Source organism: Abrus precatorius, unplaced genomic scaffold, assembly GCF_003935025.1.
Source record: "Abrus precatorius isolate BTA unplaced genomic scaffold, Abrus_2018 Scaffold8, whole genome shotgun sequence".
NCBI lineage: Eukaryota > Viridiplantae > Streptophyta > Magnoliopsida > Fabales > Fabaceae > Abrus > Abrus precatorius.
Genome location: NW_020874428.1, coordinates 32,441,936 through 32,459,800, shown reverse-complemented (window position 1 = coordinate 32,459,800; position 17,865 = coordinate 32,441,936). Strand labels below are relative to the sequence as shown.

General features: G+C 32.5%; 2 protein-coding genes across 3 annotated transcripts; one reads left to right on the top strand and one right to left on the bottom strand.

Annotated features, from left to right (window-relative positions):
- The first annotated feature begins 1,485 nt into the window (after nt 1-1,485).
- LOC113846750 (enhanced ethylene response protein 5) lies at nt 1,486-6,225 on the top strand. Of its 2 annotated transcripts, XM_027475350.1 has the most exons (12): nt 1,486-1,876; nt 1,956-2,049; nt 2,144-2,233; nt 2,888-2,953; nt 3,164-3,253; nt 3,328-3,384; nt 4,014-4,075; nt 4,431-4,518; nt 5,183-5,259; nt 5,356-5,430; nt 5,550-5,655; nt 5,774-6,225. In XM_027475350.1, the coding sequence occupies exons 1-12, from the start codon at nt 1,572-1,574 to the stop codon at nt 5,903-5,905; spliced, it is 1,242 nt and encodes a 413-aa protein (XP_027331151.1). In that variant the 5' UTR covers nt 1,486-1,571; the 3' UTR covers nt 5,906-6,225. The 2 variants fall into 2 exon arrangements, with proteins under 2 accessions (XP_027331151.1, XP_027331152.1); XM_027475351.1 differs by lacking the exon at nt 3,328-3,384 and having other exon boundaries at nt 5,774-6,032.
- A 7,102-nt stretch (nt 6,226-13,327) lies between these two features.
- LOC113846845 (GATA transcription factor 21-like) lies at nt 13,328-15,143 on the bottom strand. Its single transcript, XM_027475537.1, has 3 exons — nt 14,661-15,143; nt 14,185-14,559; nt 13,328-13,948 (listed from the first exon to the last, which is right to left on the bottom strand). The coding sequence occupies exons 1-3, from the start codon at nt 14,871-14,873 to the stop codon at nt 13,610-13,612; spliced, it is 927 nt and encodes a 308-aa protein (XP_027331338.1). The 5' UTR covers nt 14,874-15,143; the 3' UTR covers nt 13,328-13,609.
- Nucleotides 15,144-17,865: the final 2,722 nt, after the last annotated feature.

Below are 17,865 nucleotides of genomic sequence, written 5' to 3'. Positions count from 1 at the left end.
GGTATCTAAATTTTGTACAGCTTTATGAATATTCAGTGAATGATAAAGTTTTGCAATGGAATGTGAATGTATCTTGGGTCCATGTATGATAATAGTCAAGGACTTTGGTCAATGAATCTTTATTTATTTCTTAAATTATGTAAATAAGAGAAGTTGAAGTTGGTGTTGAGTTCCTTTGCACCGCCCACGCTTGCTATTTTGGTATGTTGTTGATAAGTAACCGTTCTCTTTGTCCTTCTTTGTGCATATAAGGGGAAACGAGCATTTTCATGTTTATTGCCAACTAGGTAACGCTATAGGAAGAGGTATTTGGGCACACGGTATTTGGTTTCACCTTTTTCTTTGCTAACAAGGATAAAATTGGCTTTAGTTTGGCCCTTTTTCCATTTTCTTCTAATTGACATTTCGAAACTTCACGTTTTGCATTCGATATGGTTTGGCACTAGTGTAACCATGCATGAAATATGCCATGCTTTTATCAACGATAATGGAATTAATGATCAATCTTCTTCTTAACACATGCTTTTGTATTTAACCTTAACGTGTATTTGTTGACTATGTTGAGTAGTAGCCATTAGCCGACCAGGGCAAATATACGTACCTAAAGGGCTGCAAAGTTGAATTGCGTGAAGTCTTTTATAATTGTATTAAATAACAGTGTTATAGATATCTAAGAAATATTAATATTCAATTATTAATCATTAAAGAATTATTAATATTTTTAACCGAAAATATTTTGTTAAAAATAAAAAAACTATAAAAGAATATTTAAATAAATAATAAATAATCACAATAAACTTTTATACTAAAAAAATATATGTATATAAAAGAAAATTATAATTTTTTATTTAAAAAAATATTTAATTGGTAAATCATAATAAAAATATATAATAATTTTAATAAAATAAATAAAAATAAAAATTAACAATATTTTTATATTTTATATTTTTTCAAAATATTTGAATATAAATAAATTATAAAAATAATATTTTAAAATTCAATAAATTATAGTTATGCATGTTTTGTATTACAAAAAATATTATTTTAAATTAAATTTTAAAAATAAAACTTAAATATTATCAATAAATAATTTGTATATGTATTATATATGAATATACTTTTAATATGTGTTACAAAAGTTACTCTTATATCAATCATATAATAATTAAATTGTAATAGCCTAATTTAATAATATAAAAATAATTAAAAAGTTTATTAAAAATAAAAAAATTATAATTTATTTTGTTATTAAATATATTTTCATACTAATTTTATAAAATAATTATTTATATGAGATAAATATTTATTTTTTATTAGATAAATTTTTATAACATAAATTTTTTTATTTTGAATAATATAAATATTTATAAAAAAAATTCTTCATTTTTACCTTGATTTAAATTTTAAACACCTCCATGGTATAATGAACAAGGTTGTTCGGTAGTGAATAGCAGGTGTAAATGGGCCTAAGGAGAGAGAGGGCTTAGAAGGGCTAGCTTGGTCGCCATTAATAAAATAAGGAGTGTGGAAGAGTGTAACTATTGAATGACAATTAGCATTGGGAAATTGCAATGGCTTACATGAGTATGGGGGAAGCACATAGAAGGATCACAGAGTATCTGAATCGCTTTTCCGACGCGGTTTCTTCTCAAGACGGAGCTTCCTTCAAGTCTCTCTTTGCTCTCTCCTCCAACTCTCACTTTCTTCTTTCCCTCTCTGACGCTCTCAATCTTTTCCAAGATGCCAACAGACTCATCAAGCAATCCGACAACTATTCTCAGTTCGCGGACATCCTGGTTCCTCTGTTCCGATCCATCCAATACTACAAGCAAGGCAATTCGCTCGAAGCCTATAACGCTTACGAAAAAACCGCCATGTATCTATGTTAATCTTTTTCTCTGTTATTACTTGTTATTTCATTTGAATTGAATTGAATTGAAATGGCTGCGTTTCAGTGCGTTTATACAGGAGTTTCGCAATTGGGAATCTGCGTGGGCTCTAGAAGCTTTGTATGTTATTGTATACGATATTAGGGTTCTTGCGGAGAAGGTGCACGTGATGTCAAATTGATTTTGTAACTTTTTTTTTTCTCTGGAAGTTTGATTGGTTTGTGATTTGTTTTTTTTTTATTATTTTATTTTAGGCTGATAAAGAATTGGCTTCGAATGGGAAATCCCCAGAGAAGTTGAAAGGCGCCGGTTCCCTCCTTATGAAAGTTTTTGGCACCCTAGCAGTATGCAAATGTGTCCATCAACTCTAAATTGTGCAAAGAATGATTGTAGCTAGACATGTGCAAAGAATGATTGTAGCTAGCTTTAATACTCTCTTTTATTTATTTTTCTTGTCCAACATATAAGGTTACTGATTGTATATCTTCCTTCATCTTAGATGTACAATAACTCTAACTTGTTCGCTTGTGTTTTTATAAGCTTGTCTTTGAAAATATTTGCTTGTTTTCCACATAAAAATAGTATCCTTGCTTGTGGACTTCATTGGGCTGTAATGCATTTTTTTTCCATTTAGAACTAGGTGGAGGAAGAGGTTGTAGGATTAAAACTTACAAAACATGTGAGATTTAACAGTTGGGACCTCCAAAATAGTCATGAATAGTATTTGTTACTTCTATCTTTGCAGTCTATAATCTGGCCATTTTTGAACCTGCTTGCTTATGTAGCACTCAAGGGAAAGAATTATTTCTTTGTCTACATAGTCTTTCTACATGTTTTGGGAGGAAGCAAAATTTGTAATCATATGAATCCTTTCTAAGGAAAACTTGTCCATGCTTTGTGTTTTTATTGTGCAACATATACTTCTATGTTGACTGCATTAAGTGGTTCTGTGGAGTTTGACTTTCAGAGGACTCTTTCTTACCTTGATTGTATTCCAGGGAAAAGGCTCTAAGCGTGTCGGAGCATTATATGTAACTTGTCAGTTATTCAAGATTTACTTTAAGGTATATGTTGCATCTTTTGCTTCCTCTTTGGTGATTCAAACTGCTTCTTTTATGATCTCATTTGTTAGTATGCAATGGTGCTAGTCTGAACTTGTAGCAACTGAGTTAAGCATGACATGTTCAATGGGACAGGGCAAGTTTGACTAGGACATAGATGACATGACGTGTGGTTGAAATTAGAGTTGATTTTATTTTGTGAATGTCTTGCAGCTCGGCACAGTTCACCTTTGTCGCAGTGTAATAAGAAGCATTGAAACAGCACGCATATTTGATTTTGAGGAATTTCCTACAAGAGACAAGGTTTGAGTTTGATTCATTTATATATGCATATAATTTCTACTTTCTAGATTACTTATCTTTATGATGTGTTTCAGGTCACTTACATGTATTATACTGGTCGTCTTGAAGTTTTCAATGAAAATTTTCCTGCTGTAAGTGATCTATATTTCTTTAAAACAATTTTTGACTTGCTTGTGTTATGAGTTCCAATATATATTCTGCAAGGCATGCTGGCTTTGTATTTTTCTGTAATGGTACCTTCTTATTTATATTCTTTTTAGTTGATGCTATTCTCAACTGAAAACTTATTCCTATACGGTTGCAAGCTAGAATGAATGAAAATATTGCTTTCTTTAATAAGCCTATTATTATTACTATTATTTTAAGGGTTTTGTTAACTTTAGCCCTTAAGATTCAGTTTAAGCATCCACTAATAAAATTTTTTTATGAAAAAAGTACACAGTTGTTATATTGAAGTTATAAAAATACAATAAATACTTCTCTTTCTAATAAAATTTCACTATTATTAGCTGCTTATACTCAGCCAGATTAATAAAATTCTTATTTTAAAGAGGATTACTCAACTATAGTCAAATATGTCAATAGAATTCATTAATAAAAGGACAGCAGTTGTTGTTGTTGTTAACTTGTCTCATGGGTATTTCATCCCCAATTTTACCTCGGTTATACTTACCCAGTTGTGCAAGAGCAAAAAACATTGGAAATATACCTCTGAAATGTTATTAAATCATTTATGCAGTTTACATTTCTAACTTGACAGGCTGATAATAAATTGTCATATGCCCTGAAGCATTGCAACCCTCAAAGTGAAGCCAATATAAGGTTTGGTTCAGGTGTGCCAACTGTGTACATTGCATTTGCATGAAGTTAGTTTCAGTAGGCTGTATGCATTTTGATGGCTGTTATACATGCACTGTAAATATGTATATTTTTGTGGATCTGGGACATAGCTTTAGAATTTTAGTTTATCAACTCAAACCTTCCAAATGTTTTATCATTTAAGTACTCTTACTGGTTCTAGCTTCTAAGCCAGAAAAGAAATATCTGAGTAAGATAGATGGGTAGGCATCTAATATAGAGATTGTGACTGAGAAAAATTATCAATTGTTAGTCTCATTGTTATGGGCAAATCAGTAAAGAAAGCCATGGTATAACTTATTGTTGTTGTTTGACATAGGATGATTCTTAAACATCTAATTCCAGTGAAGCTTTCAATAGGCATATTACCTAAACACAGTCTCTTGGAGAAGTACAATCTACTTGAGGTATGTTAGGAGCTTTATTGAGGATTTTTACTTTTCCTCTCTCTCTTATGGTACTATAAGTCTTATTTTTATTAACTGTTAAACCTTTAAGTTCTTATAGGTGCTAAATGAGTTATATTTCCTTGCATGCAGTAACATAGTTTACTTAATGACTAGGTGGACTTGTGAGCTAGCTCAGAAAAGTAACAAAATAAATATATATAAATACAAAGGGTTTATTATTTTCAGTTTGTGGGCTGTGTACACATCAAATTCCGACCATTCTTTAAAAAAATCTTTGATTTGAATAACCACACTTTATAGCAGAATAATTTCTGTTCAAAATGTATTAATGTAGTCATCATGATACGGATGATGGTTATCATGTTTATGTTTCTACCACATAATCTGTAATGATATAACCACCTTAGTAGATTTAGTGTGGTAGTTTTTTAGGGAAAATGGTTATTCAAACTTCAAAGGAAAAAAACAAATCTCTCATTCACATCAAGCGCTGGGGTGGAATATGCAGTGCATGTTTATTTTATACTGCAGAATAATGTTCCCAAGAAAACATGCATCGGCTTTGTTGCATTTGGTAGTTAAAATTTTAAAATTTACACTATTTGCATCTTTTTGTGGCTTAGAAATGTCAATATAAATATTCTTTTTTACGTTTGGACAGTACAGTAATATTGTTCTAGCTCTAAGAAGGGGTGATCTTCGACTTCTCCGGTGTGCACTCCAAGATCATGAGGACCGGTAGGTAGAATTGCCAATAATTGTTTGGTGATGTGGAATTAGTGTTGTTCTGAAATTTAATCTAGAAAACATGATTCAAATTGCTTCTTATTGTAGGTTCTTGAGATCAGGTGTATATCTTGTCCTAGAGAAGTTAGAACTTCAAGTATACCAGAGATTAGTAAAGAAGATGTAAGTATCCAGTATCAGCTTGCACCCCTCCTATTCCAAAGTATGTTTGGGTTGATAAATGACTTGGCTATTTACTCAGATCACTAGTTTCTTATTATTGCTTGGTTGTAACATGACAGTTACATCATTCAAAAGCAGAAGGACCCAAGCAAAGCTCACCAGGTGAAGTTAGAAGTTATCGTTAAAGCATTGAAGTGGCTTGAAATTGACATGGATGTGGATGAGGTAATTTCTTTAATTTTCTTCCTTGTTCTTTCCTACTTCCAATTTGTTTATATTTTTCAGGAATAAATGGAGGATATTGCTGTTTTCAATTTTTAATTGGCATTTGATGCTTTGGCAGGTAGAGTGTATAATGGCCATTCTGATATATAAGAATCTCATGAAAGGTTACTTTGCGCACAAAAGCAAAGTGGTTGTATTGAGCAAGCAAGACCCGTTCCCTAAGTTAAATGGAAAACCTGTCAGTTCATAGGGACAACGTCATTAAAGCGCTGCTTCAGTTTTAAAGCAAGCTAAATAATCTTGTTCAGACGATGCTAACTCTTGCAAGTGGGATTGTAGTTTAGGTTCCGCTTGCAGTGTGGTATGCTGCAAAAAAGTTCTGACAGTGATCTTTTGGATTGTGTTGTATCCTATAATTTATTTTAGTAACATAGCTTACTTAATGACTAGGTAGACTGGTGAGCTAGCTCAGAAAAGTAATAAAATAAATATATATAAATACAAAAAACTGTAGAAGATGCTGACCTCATTGTATTAACCTGATCTTTTGGATTGTTTATTGTTTATTTTAACTACAACGTATTATCTTACAAATTAAATTCAGTCAGTTATTTATTCATGACACCTGTGCAATAACATTATACGAAGCATGTTCTATAAATAACAAATTAAGTACTTCGATTTAGATAGTTTACCTAAATTACCCTCGACTGCATCAATTTATGTTCTTGTAACCCTGTGCGTAGTCCAAACTTTCCATGAGGTCATTATGGAAATTTTGCTTGATATCGTCTAACATTAACTAAACACAACACTAACACCAATACGCCTTTTCCCTAGTTGGATTAGCTATGTGGATCAAATGATGATAGTGTTCTATTATGAATCGTGCCATTGACAAATCATTGTCACCCTCCCAAAAAATTATGCTAGCAATATCACGTTGAGCAGCTACAAACAAGTGCTCTAGTAATCAAATATACCAAAGGTTGAAAGGAGGACGAACTAGAACAATATTAATAGTCAAGAGTTCTACATTCTGTAGGTTCAGGTATCCATCTCGAAACCGAGGCCCTTTTTTCCACAGGTGACTGGTGAGTGAACATTAGCTAGGAAGGGAAATCTTTTAGAGCATTTTCTTGCTCTAGGCTTTAGCTTTAAATTTAATTCCTCTTCCTCTTCCTCTTGTTCAAAGAATGTTCTCTATTCTGTGGTAGAAGTCGAAATATAACTAACTATAAATTACAAAAAACTTAAAAATCTCAGATAATAGTGTCATATTCATTTACAAGAGTTGATCATCAGATGTATTATTATTATTAGGTGCTTAAGGGATAAAAGCGGTACTAGAGAATGACTTTCTACCTGAAATCAATGCACATTTCACATCCGTATTAGTAACAAGCAAAATAATCTGCAGGGGAAATCACAATGTAATTGACCAAAAAAAGAAATGACAAAATGTGGTAGTTTCATTTAGAAATCAGTGGTGCCACGTGAACTCTTCACCGTCATGCATCTAGAAAATCCTTAGATGGATTTACGGGCAACTTGCAGGAAATGATATCACAAAATTGCATGAATTCACCACAAACTGTTATAACGGGCAATTTATGGTCATGGAGCGGTCGAAGTAGGGGTAAATTTAAAAGCAAGATCAATTATTTGAGTCAGTTTGGTTAAAAATACTATATAATTTTTCATATACAAGTGTAATAATCTCCCAAATCATACTGATTCTTAAGGATAAAAAGACAACGGAAGATCCATGAATTTTTGGGCTAATAAATGAATAGAAAGGAGAAGAGAAACCCATGTGCTGACTCGGCTTTGAGACTTGAATTACTGCTACATACGACAATTAGTACTTGAGATCAGTATGGTCCGTGGCAATGCAGAGAGAAGAATTCAATAAGACAAAGTGTATGATGGCCAAGACAGAGAAAAAAGATACGCGCTCATCTCTAGATTCCGATTTAGGTTGATTGCTTCACCAAAAACTAGCATAAGGCAAAATGTTGGACAAACAATAACGAGGAATTTTCAGCTGTAGATAGCCATATTTTAATTTTTGGGGGTCTAATTTCAGTAATATATAAGTGTGTCAACCTCAATTGGTTTGGATAATTTAAATTAGAAGTGCCCAGTGTCCTACGAATATTAGTTAAAGAATTAAATGAAAAAAATTATTAAAAGGTGTAACAATGGAATTCTCGTGTGATTTTTAGTGAATCCTCAACATGATATCGTTAAGACTTCTCATTAATTCCTTAACTCAGAACAATAATTACTATGATCCATTGTTAAAAGGACGATTGTTGCTAAAACAGTTAAATAGGATCTTTTCTGCTGTAGAACACAGTGACCACACCATAAGAAGTTTGGATCTTGAATTCAAACACCAAATAGATTAAGAAATGAAGCAAGGGTTAATTCAACGTTTCACACAGGGGGTACCGGGGCACACCCTCGGAGTTGCCTGAAAGATTAAGTAAAACATAGTGTATAATTTCTTCACATAGCAGTTCTACATTTATCCACATTTCATCTTAGTCATTGCGCAATTTTTTTACCAATTCCAAGAATACCAAGCCAAGCCAAGTATGATTCACTCATGAGAACGTTGCAGCTGGACCATGTCAAGCACCAGCACACAGTTAGAGGCACCAACTGATTCGACCACCGAGAGCCAACATGGAGAAGGAGCCACGCTGCCATAAGCATGTTAATTTATTTTCAGTGACACATTTCCAAATGGATCTCATGTTCTGCAGTTGTAAATAACTAGCGGTGACTGTGAACAAAATTTTGTTTTATAACAGGATAAATTGCAGGACATGCATCATCAATGGCCATTAACTGCAGTAGCACCAGTGCATTTGGGGACCATGAAAGCCACCTGAAGCAAGTAGTCTCAAAACGACAATTCAGTTATGCACCCTGACCCACTTGAAAGATATCGGTGTTCACCATTATAATGGAACAAGTTTGACACAAGCAACATAAATGGAGCAAATAACCATATGTCGAGTTAGATTCCCCTGCTCACAGCACTATCATATCTTATGTCTTGTTTTGCAAGTGTGTCTGCATCCCCCACATTTCATAGAATTTACTCATTAGAATAGCAACTGACAAGTAGCTCATTCATATAGGTACATAATCAAATAGTGACATCACATGTATAGGACGAAAGAATACAATTGACAAGTAGAGACCTGGTAAGAAGGGTATAATGATTCTCATTTTTAAGGAAAGCTGTTAGTGTAACACCAACTCAATAATATTATTGCACAATATACTGTGTTTCGTGTAAATGTGACGAAGGCCACAGTTATCACCAAATATTCAGCTGGTACGCATACAAGACTTCCATTAGGTTCAGTTTGGCAGGATGCATGTTTCCCTAAAACTCTTGGAAAATGCAATCCATTAGCCCATTACTATCAAGCGAAAATGGACTTCTAAAGAGATAAGCTTGTAAAACTCAAAGCCTATCTGTCTGTAATCTGTCAGCAATATTGTTATGTAAGAGAACGAGTGGAAGTTAAAATTTTGGTATTGACTTTGCACGCAAGAACTGTTTAAGAATGGCCTTTTCTTCATCAATTTGTTTTTTCTCTACAGGGTTCTTAGGTTTTAGTTTTCTTTTCTCTTCCAGCATCCACTTAAAAATTTCACGTTGTTGTTGTTCAGGTATTGGAGGTCGTATTTGCACAGGTGCTGGGACAGGCATAAAGAAATCATCATAATCTAAATCAATTGAACTTGTGATGGATTCGGGGGGAACTTCAACAGCAACTTTTCCCTTATTCAACTTTTGTGCTGTTCTTCCATTAATCTCCACTGCATCTCTTCGCTTTGCTCTAACAAAATCTCTTCGCTTTGCCCTAACAAATAGAAAAGCTGCAAATAATGGGCAAAAAAAAATATATTGATCAGTATATTTTAAAATGTCCCCTCTAAACCAAAGCAAAAAATCATATACGCTTAGGCAGGCATTCACATTTCGTCTTAACATCAAAAGCCTGGAAAGGATATGAGAAGTTGAAGACCAAACAAATAAATGTCTTTTTTACCTATGATGTAACATCATATGATCTGAACAAGGATAACCTTGAATTCTATCCGTCAAACTGACCATTTTCATTTTATCCTTTTTGAATAAAAAAAATCCTAACAACATTAGATTTTTCTTTAATGGATTAAATCATCAGTAATTGGTGATGACAGCTAGGCCTTGATATTGCAGTTGGAATACCACAATTGACCAATGACTTCGCATCGTGGAATTATTGAACACAGATATTCCATCAAACTCCAAAATACTAAGGCATTATTTACAAAAGACATCAACCACTAAACTGTCATTTTCTCACATTTTCATCAATGAAACCAAGAACCAAAAAGAAAAACAGAAACAAACATCTTAGAAAATTCATGTTAGGCAAGTCCGAATAGTACCAGTTCTCCAGCACAAACAAATTATTCATGTTAAAAAATGGGACTAAAAACCAATACCTATCAGCTAATAACCATTGAAATACACCAATTATTTCCCTCAACTCCTCCATCCCACACCCGCAATAATTTCAATTTCATCAATTCAAGAAGCTCCTTTCTTGAATGCCAAATGAATGCGAAAGAAACCCTCCTGATATCACTTCAGACTCAAGTCAAACATCAATATTACAGTGACAAACTGACAATTAGTAAAGATAATCAGTAGAAGCCTTTCCATGCACAACCATCCATCATCGTAGGGACGAAATCATAAAAACGCAAAGAAAATACAGAAGAAATAGTTCAGTACATAATAATAGGTAACAATGCAGCAATTTAGCCAATCAATAAAAAAACATTAATCAAAGACATTTTTTGTTAGACAATGTATCGAACAGATACAAGGCAAACACTTAAAACGGCAATGTAGTGCACGATCACACTAACAAACAATAACCCATTATTCATGAATCCAAGGATAAATAAAGAAATGACGATGAAGTGAGAAAGAGACAAAACGGACCTCCAAGAGCAAGATTGGAGAGCAAGAGAAGGCGCCAAATGAACTTGCAGCGCTTCATGAGTAACCCAGTTGGAGGCACAGGTGGGGGAACCTCGTTCGTTGTCATTTCATCAAATGAAATGATCGCTGTGCACTCTGCTATCAAACAAACCTGAGATGTTCACGTTCTTGATCTTCACACTTCACGAGTCGTTGGTACACTCTTTTTCTTTGTCTTTTTCGCTGTTCTTTTTATTAAGAATTCCGTTATTGGAGTTTGACCTTTTATTTAGGGCCCATTATGGTACGTTAAGAAACATTATGGCTAGAAATGGGCCATGATACGGCCCAATCATTGTCAATCGTCCCAATTCCCAACCAAAGGAAATTTTGTAAAACCAAAGGTTTGAAAACACAACCTTGTCCAAAAAAAAGAAAAGAAAGGAAATTTTGATAAATGGGTTTGTATAAATTTTTTATTCTGGGCAATTCTCCATTTATAATCGTTGATATGCTTTCAAAAACTTATTATACATGCATGGAATTTACTTTTATACAAAACTTCTAAATAATCCTAATTGTAATCATTCATTGTTCTTATTCAATGGGCAATTTTATTTGAGGCTTCTACTTCTTCTTTTGAAAAATTAGTACTAAAAAAAAGGTGCTTAGCTTAAAGATTATATATATATATATATATATATATATATATATATATATATATATATATATATATATATATATTACCTACGATTAATAGTTATTTATATTTAAAAAAATTACATTTTAAATTATTTACGAGTGCTTTGTTACAACTTAATTATTATTATTAACGATGTTATAATAATAATAAAGATTAAAACACAATAAAACTTGTATACAATGATTAAAAGATAATTTTTTAAACATAAAAATAATTCGTAAATGAGTGTTAATTATAAAAATTATATAAATAGTTTAACTTATTTTTAATTTATATACATTTTAAAAAATCATATATGACATTAGATATATCGTTAGCAAAATTCATTAAATACCAACCTACATGCATGTATCGAAAAGAAGATGAATAAAAGTAAAAACTTGATCTCAAATTTTTACGATCAATCATAAAGAACTTTGCTTACTAACATAACGCCTCATAATATATATAGATATGTACTTCAGTTTTTTTTTCCTCACATATTCTCGTTATTATTTTTTGTAAGAAGAAATCATGCCAGCCATTTTCCTTTAGCAAGACTTTGAACCTTGATTTATCATGTTATGAGATACTAAACTCTTCTACTTGATATCATTATTGGTTGAAAATTTAACAAATAATTAATAATAACTGTAAAATTGTTGACCTAAAAAAACTAAAAATTGTCTTTTTTATATTCATGGTTGTAAATGTATGCGCAGAATTTGTTAATATATTTTCTTTCAAGTAAAGTTGCTTAACAACACTTTCTTATATCTTTTATAACAGTATATTTATAAAAGAACTTTTTTGGTGATTTGGGATCATATTATTTGCTAACTCAGGTCTTGTCACAGGTTCACTTTTTTAAAAAATCAGAACTGCGGTGGTCTAATACCATACAAAAATTTATCTGTTTATAGAGGTTGCAAATGTATGGGTAGCGCTTACCAAACCTAACTTTTCCAAAGTATAAAGGTTACAGTGGAGTTTGTACACCGTTGATGTTTATAGAGGAAAATCAACAAGCAAGATTGATAGTACAAGTAGCATTACCATACTAAAAAAATGCTGATGTTCAAATTTCCTCCAAAAAAGATAATGTGATTCGTTCATTTACCCGCCCATAATTTGATCGCATTAAATTGATTTTGTTACCTAATACAAAGCGTCACCCGATTTGATCCAATTGAAACTGTATATACATTGTGCCATTTGTCTCCAACTAAAAATGGAATACTGATCTATAATCATTGCCACCATTGAAGGCATTCTGACGTTAAGTTGGGGGCTGTTGGAATACTCTTTCTGCATGTGAAGAGGGAAGGGAGACATTCCATAGGGCCATAGGTTAAATATTGTGAAACGGACAAAGTCCAAATCAACAGGGCATCTCACAAAGAGACCTCCCACGACACAAAAAGCTGCATTCCAAATATGAATCATCACTTTCATGATTGAGAAGCTCGTCAGGTCAATGAGGAATAATTATGAACTTTTCAAGTGAACCGTGGCGGAAAGGGGATATAAAGCAGACGAACCAACGTGGGCAAGAAAGAAAATAAAGTAGTCCCGTTGCTTTCTCATCAGAATCTCTGGCTACGTCTACAACATTCTGCTTAACTATAATGTGAATACTGCTTAGGATCAACTTGCAATTGATTGAATAAACGGGTCGAATACTCTTTATTATATATATAGTATATAACTATGCCCACACACACCCCAACCCACATGTATATAGTAGCAACTAGCTAGCTTAACTAACTACACAAAGAGCATGCGTTCAAAATGAATATGATCAAATAGTGATAGGTTCTTAAATATGCTAATTATGATTCAGTTTTTAGTTATATGTATAAAAAAAGTTTTATCAGAAAAAAATTATTCCGACTTCAATGATTTCTCTATCATGAAATCGCAAGAGTTGTATGTGAAAATATTTTTGGTGTGTGTGTCACACATAAGTGAGCAATGACATGTTCACCGTAAAACCCTTGAAAAACTAATTGAACGTGCAAAGATAATAGGAAATCCATGAACAAGGAGGGCCAGTACGCTTTTCGGGCATCTACTTGTTCAAATCAAACATAAGTTATTCTGGGTACACAAAATCATCCACAACAATACTCTTCTCGAACGCAAACCATTGATCTCACACATTAATGATCTAATCAAAACAAGAAGATAGAAACATAAAAACAAAAAAACAAAAAACCTAATTAAAGATGAAAGAAAATCGGTGTAGCTCTAGCTAGCTAGCATATTCATCCATGAACAAGGCCATAAGATAAAGCCATGAGCAAGATCGCAGCCTCCTTCTCGTCCTGAGGGAAAACTTGATGCATAGCCAACTTCTTACTTAAGCGCAACGTCAAATCCTCAAAACCAAACTTGTTTCTACTTTGGGATGGCTTGGCTCCAAGCTTGCGCTTCTTTTTCATCTGTGGTGGAGCACACTCAATTCTAGATTTCTTCTCTTTTTTCAGCAACTTCTTTCCTTTCAGAGATGTCTCAGATTTCACAAGAATTGTTCCATTTGCCGATGCTGCTGCCATGGCACGTCTGGCCTTCCTTTGTCTAATCCCACATGCGTTGCAAAGTGACTGTTACACACATCAAAAGAAACAATAATTTCAATTACTATAATAATAATAATAATAATACGTAATGATTAACACGATAATCATAAAACTATTATTCTAGTTAATTATACTTGTGGAGCTTTAATAAGCTTTAATTGATTTGTTTGTGTGCCTATGTGATTAAGATTAAAATGAAAAATCTAGAGCTTGGATAGTACGAAAATGATTGAGTATGAATAATTCATTGGAGTACGTACCTTGGGGCCTTTTGGTCCACTCCTCCAGAGAGGAGTCTTAGTAGTGTGGCAATCAGAGCAAACCCTAACAGTGTTATTAGTACTGTGGTTTGAATAATTGTTGTTGCTATTATGAGTTCCAAGCGGTGATAATGTTTGTTTTTTATCTTCACACTTGTGCGTAGACTTGCCTGCTACATATGCGTCAGTTTGATCCGACACCATCATCTTCCGCATCATTCTCATCTTTGAAGACATCCACTTCACCGAACCATCCTCAGAAGCTGCTTCAAAATTTTCATCCCTCTCTTCTTTCTTCCAAACTGTCATCTTGTGCTCACTTTCTGCCGCTGAATTATGATCCCATGATCCGCTAGAAGGAATAATCTTCTCTGCCTAAAAATCAAGAGTTTCATTACAAAGAGATCATATCTAATATCACTACAAAATATATATTACTATATAAATATAATATGCGTATATATGGGTGTATTCACCTCTTCATCACTTGGTAAGTGTGGCTTTGTTGGTTCCCGGTAGTATGATCCTTCTTGATCTTGAACAGGTGGGTTGAAGAGTATAGGGTATGATGATAGAGAAGAAAATGAAGGGGAAGCGTGATGATTTGGACTGAAGAGGTCATGGTTTTGATCATCATTAAGATCCAGAGGCATAACAGAAGATACTGAATGGTGATAAGTTGGAATCATGTTGGACGCACACACATAAACACACACACAGAGACAAACCAAGCCACAGAGAGAGAGAGAGAGAGATCAGTGCAATAGTGCAACTGAAACGGTCTTCCTTTTGTCCAATAAAAAGTTGGAAGAAGATTGAGAGGGAGAGAAGAAAGAGAGAAAGAAATTGCAAACAGTTCCTATATCAATTCCTCTACTCGTGTACATATAATGGGAAAGGAAGAAATAAATTTATATCAAAACCTTATTCGTATTTGTAGCATCATCTTTTATAAGCTTCCAAAGTAAGATTTAATTTTATCATCATTATTATATCAAAACCTTATACCAATTCAATTACGTTTTTGTCTCTTATTTCAATTATATGTGTAATATATAGAAAAGTGATATGATATAACATAATAATAATATAAAATAAGAAATTTTTACATTCCCTGCAGAAATTGTCCTGTATGTTTTACGGGAGAGTGGTAAGTAAAATAAAATGAAAAGGATAAAAAAGTAACTGAAGCAATTTGTAACAAAAGCCATCGCTACAAGACGTTCACGTGACTTCATGACACCTAAAGAAGACAAAGTTAAGAAGACAAAATAAATGGAGGGTGTGGAATGCTATTACGCTGACCCCATACGTATGACAAAACCTTATCTGCAGAAATTTTTTACCGCTACAGCCGCTTGCTGCATTACTTTCCCTGTTTCGCACTTGAAACTAACTATGTAGAGTGAACTTTCCAGCTACTTCTCCAGACACAATGGATCATTCATCTTAATTCATCAAAATTTAATAATTATTATTCCTACTTTTTTGTATCTATAAAATAACATTTATTTTAATCTTTTTTAAATTTAAAATTAAAATAAAAAATTATTTTATAAGATAAGAAAAACTAATAATGTTTTTAAAATTTGAGAGAAAAAATATTAAACTCGTTCAAGTTTAATGATTGAGAGTATATTGCTTTCTCATTAAATAATCATGAATTTACATTTATTTTAATGCTATTAATCATAATATTTGTACGTATTTTATATATGTTTACAAAGTTCGATGGTTTACTCGTAAATTTTGTGTTTTTGCAACATCCAGGGTTGGAAGATGAGTACAGCTACTGATGCATGGCCAAAAAGCATTGAATGCTGGTGCAGGCAATTGGACAAGTTCCAACACAACGAGAATTTTATTTGGGGAGGCGGCAAATCCAATTTTTTAGGTTTTTCATCCCTTTAGTCTCCATGAGCTCGATCGCGCCGTCTCTGTAATTTTTCATCTATATAGAATTATAGATACCATATACGTCTTCACAAGTAACAAATTTAAGAGAAATAAGACAATGATTTCTCTGACATATACAAGACGAGACATTCGAATATCGTGTTTTCTTTTCCCTTAATTTATGTAGTCAACCGGTCATATAAATCATCAACCATAAACACGATGCAGTGGCTAACGTGTTGATGAGCATGTACAAGATATGGAGTGAACAATATCTATATTGGTATCATACTAGCAACTACCTCGTATATTGTACGTATAGTTTTTAATTCAAATAAAAAATTTTAAAACTATTACGGAGAACACTAAATATTTGATAGGTTATATGTTATAAAAGGAATATAATAAAATATACTTTTATATTTTAAAACGAGAACTCAGATTTATGATATTAAAAAATGATAATAGTTTTGCAAAGGTAGATTTTTGTTTAAATTTTTTAGTACACGTACAAGCGATATTATTTAGTACTGCATTTTCGCATCTCACAAAAAAAAAAAGGCTAATTTTTATTTTCTGGCGTCAAAATAAATACCATGTACTCTCCTTTGGATTTTAATAACCTGTAAGATTAATCTACTAAACCAAAAACCTACTATTTTCCAAAAACATAAAAAAATAAAAATAAAATAAAAACCAACTAACTTTCGTATCTCAAGAGAAGTACTACGTTGATTTCACACATGTAAGAACCTGATCATTACCTAAACCAGTTAACATCTTGTTTCTTATGTATGTTTTCACTAATGACAATGACAAACTGATGGCGTGTCCATGTACCACAGAAATTAATGGCTCTTTCTCGTTGTCGAGATAAATGAAAGTTAAATGCCTAACAAAGAAAAACAATATATAAGGTAAACGCTAAAAACTATATATTCTTAGGACAGTAATGATTATGAGAAAAAGAACATCTGTGTTGTATGAGTACGGGTACTTGACACAAATACGAGTCCAAAATACAATAGTTTTTAAAATTTTAAAATACAAGTACGTTAGTAGATTATCATAAATATCTATAATTAAATAATTTAACAAACTTATATTAAATATATTATATTTAAGGATGAATGATTTAGTTAAATAAATGCTAACACTTAAGGTATAATTAGCTATACCTTAAATCATATTTAGTTTAGTTAAAGTTATATTTATGTTTATGTTGCATATAATTATTTTACCAGGTACAAAAATATGTTTGACAAAATACCCATATATACTTCCGAGGATAACATTTAATTCCCTCAAACATGTTCAATTTAAACTACAGAGGATAGACTATAATTAAGCCTACGAATTTGATCGATCATTTGCAATGTTTTCTGTCTGTTTTTTTATTTCAACTCATTTTTAAAAAAAAATGAAATTAAGTAAGGTGTTTTAAATATTCTTCGATCAATATTGTTAAAAGATTTGAACTATAGCGTTGAATGTAATAATTGATTGGGTAGCAGCTGCCTTTTATTGGTTAGTAAACCAACCGCAAAAATATCCAATAGAGCAAACTTGAAAATTCTGGGATATATAACCCTTTGTATCACACTTGTATCCGAACACGACCGATGGCCCATGAACAATTTGGAACATAGGAGAGCTATTAATTTCTACAAAATTAAAAACAATAATAATTGTTGTCTATAAGACCCCAAATGACAATCGTCGTAATTTTTACGATCACGAAGTTGGCTACGTATACGGTTTGTAAATCACTCCTGTACACGTTTG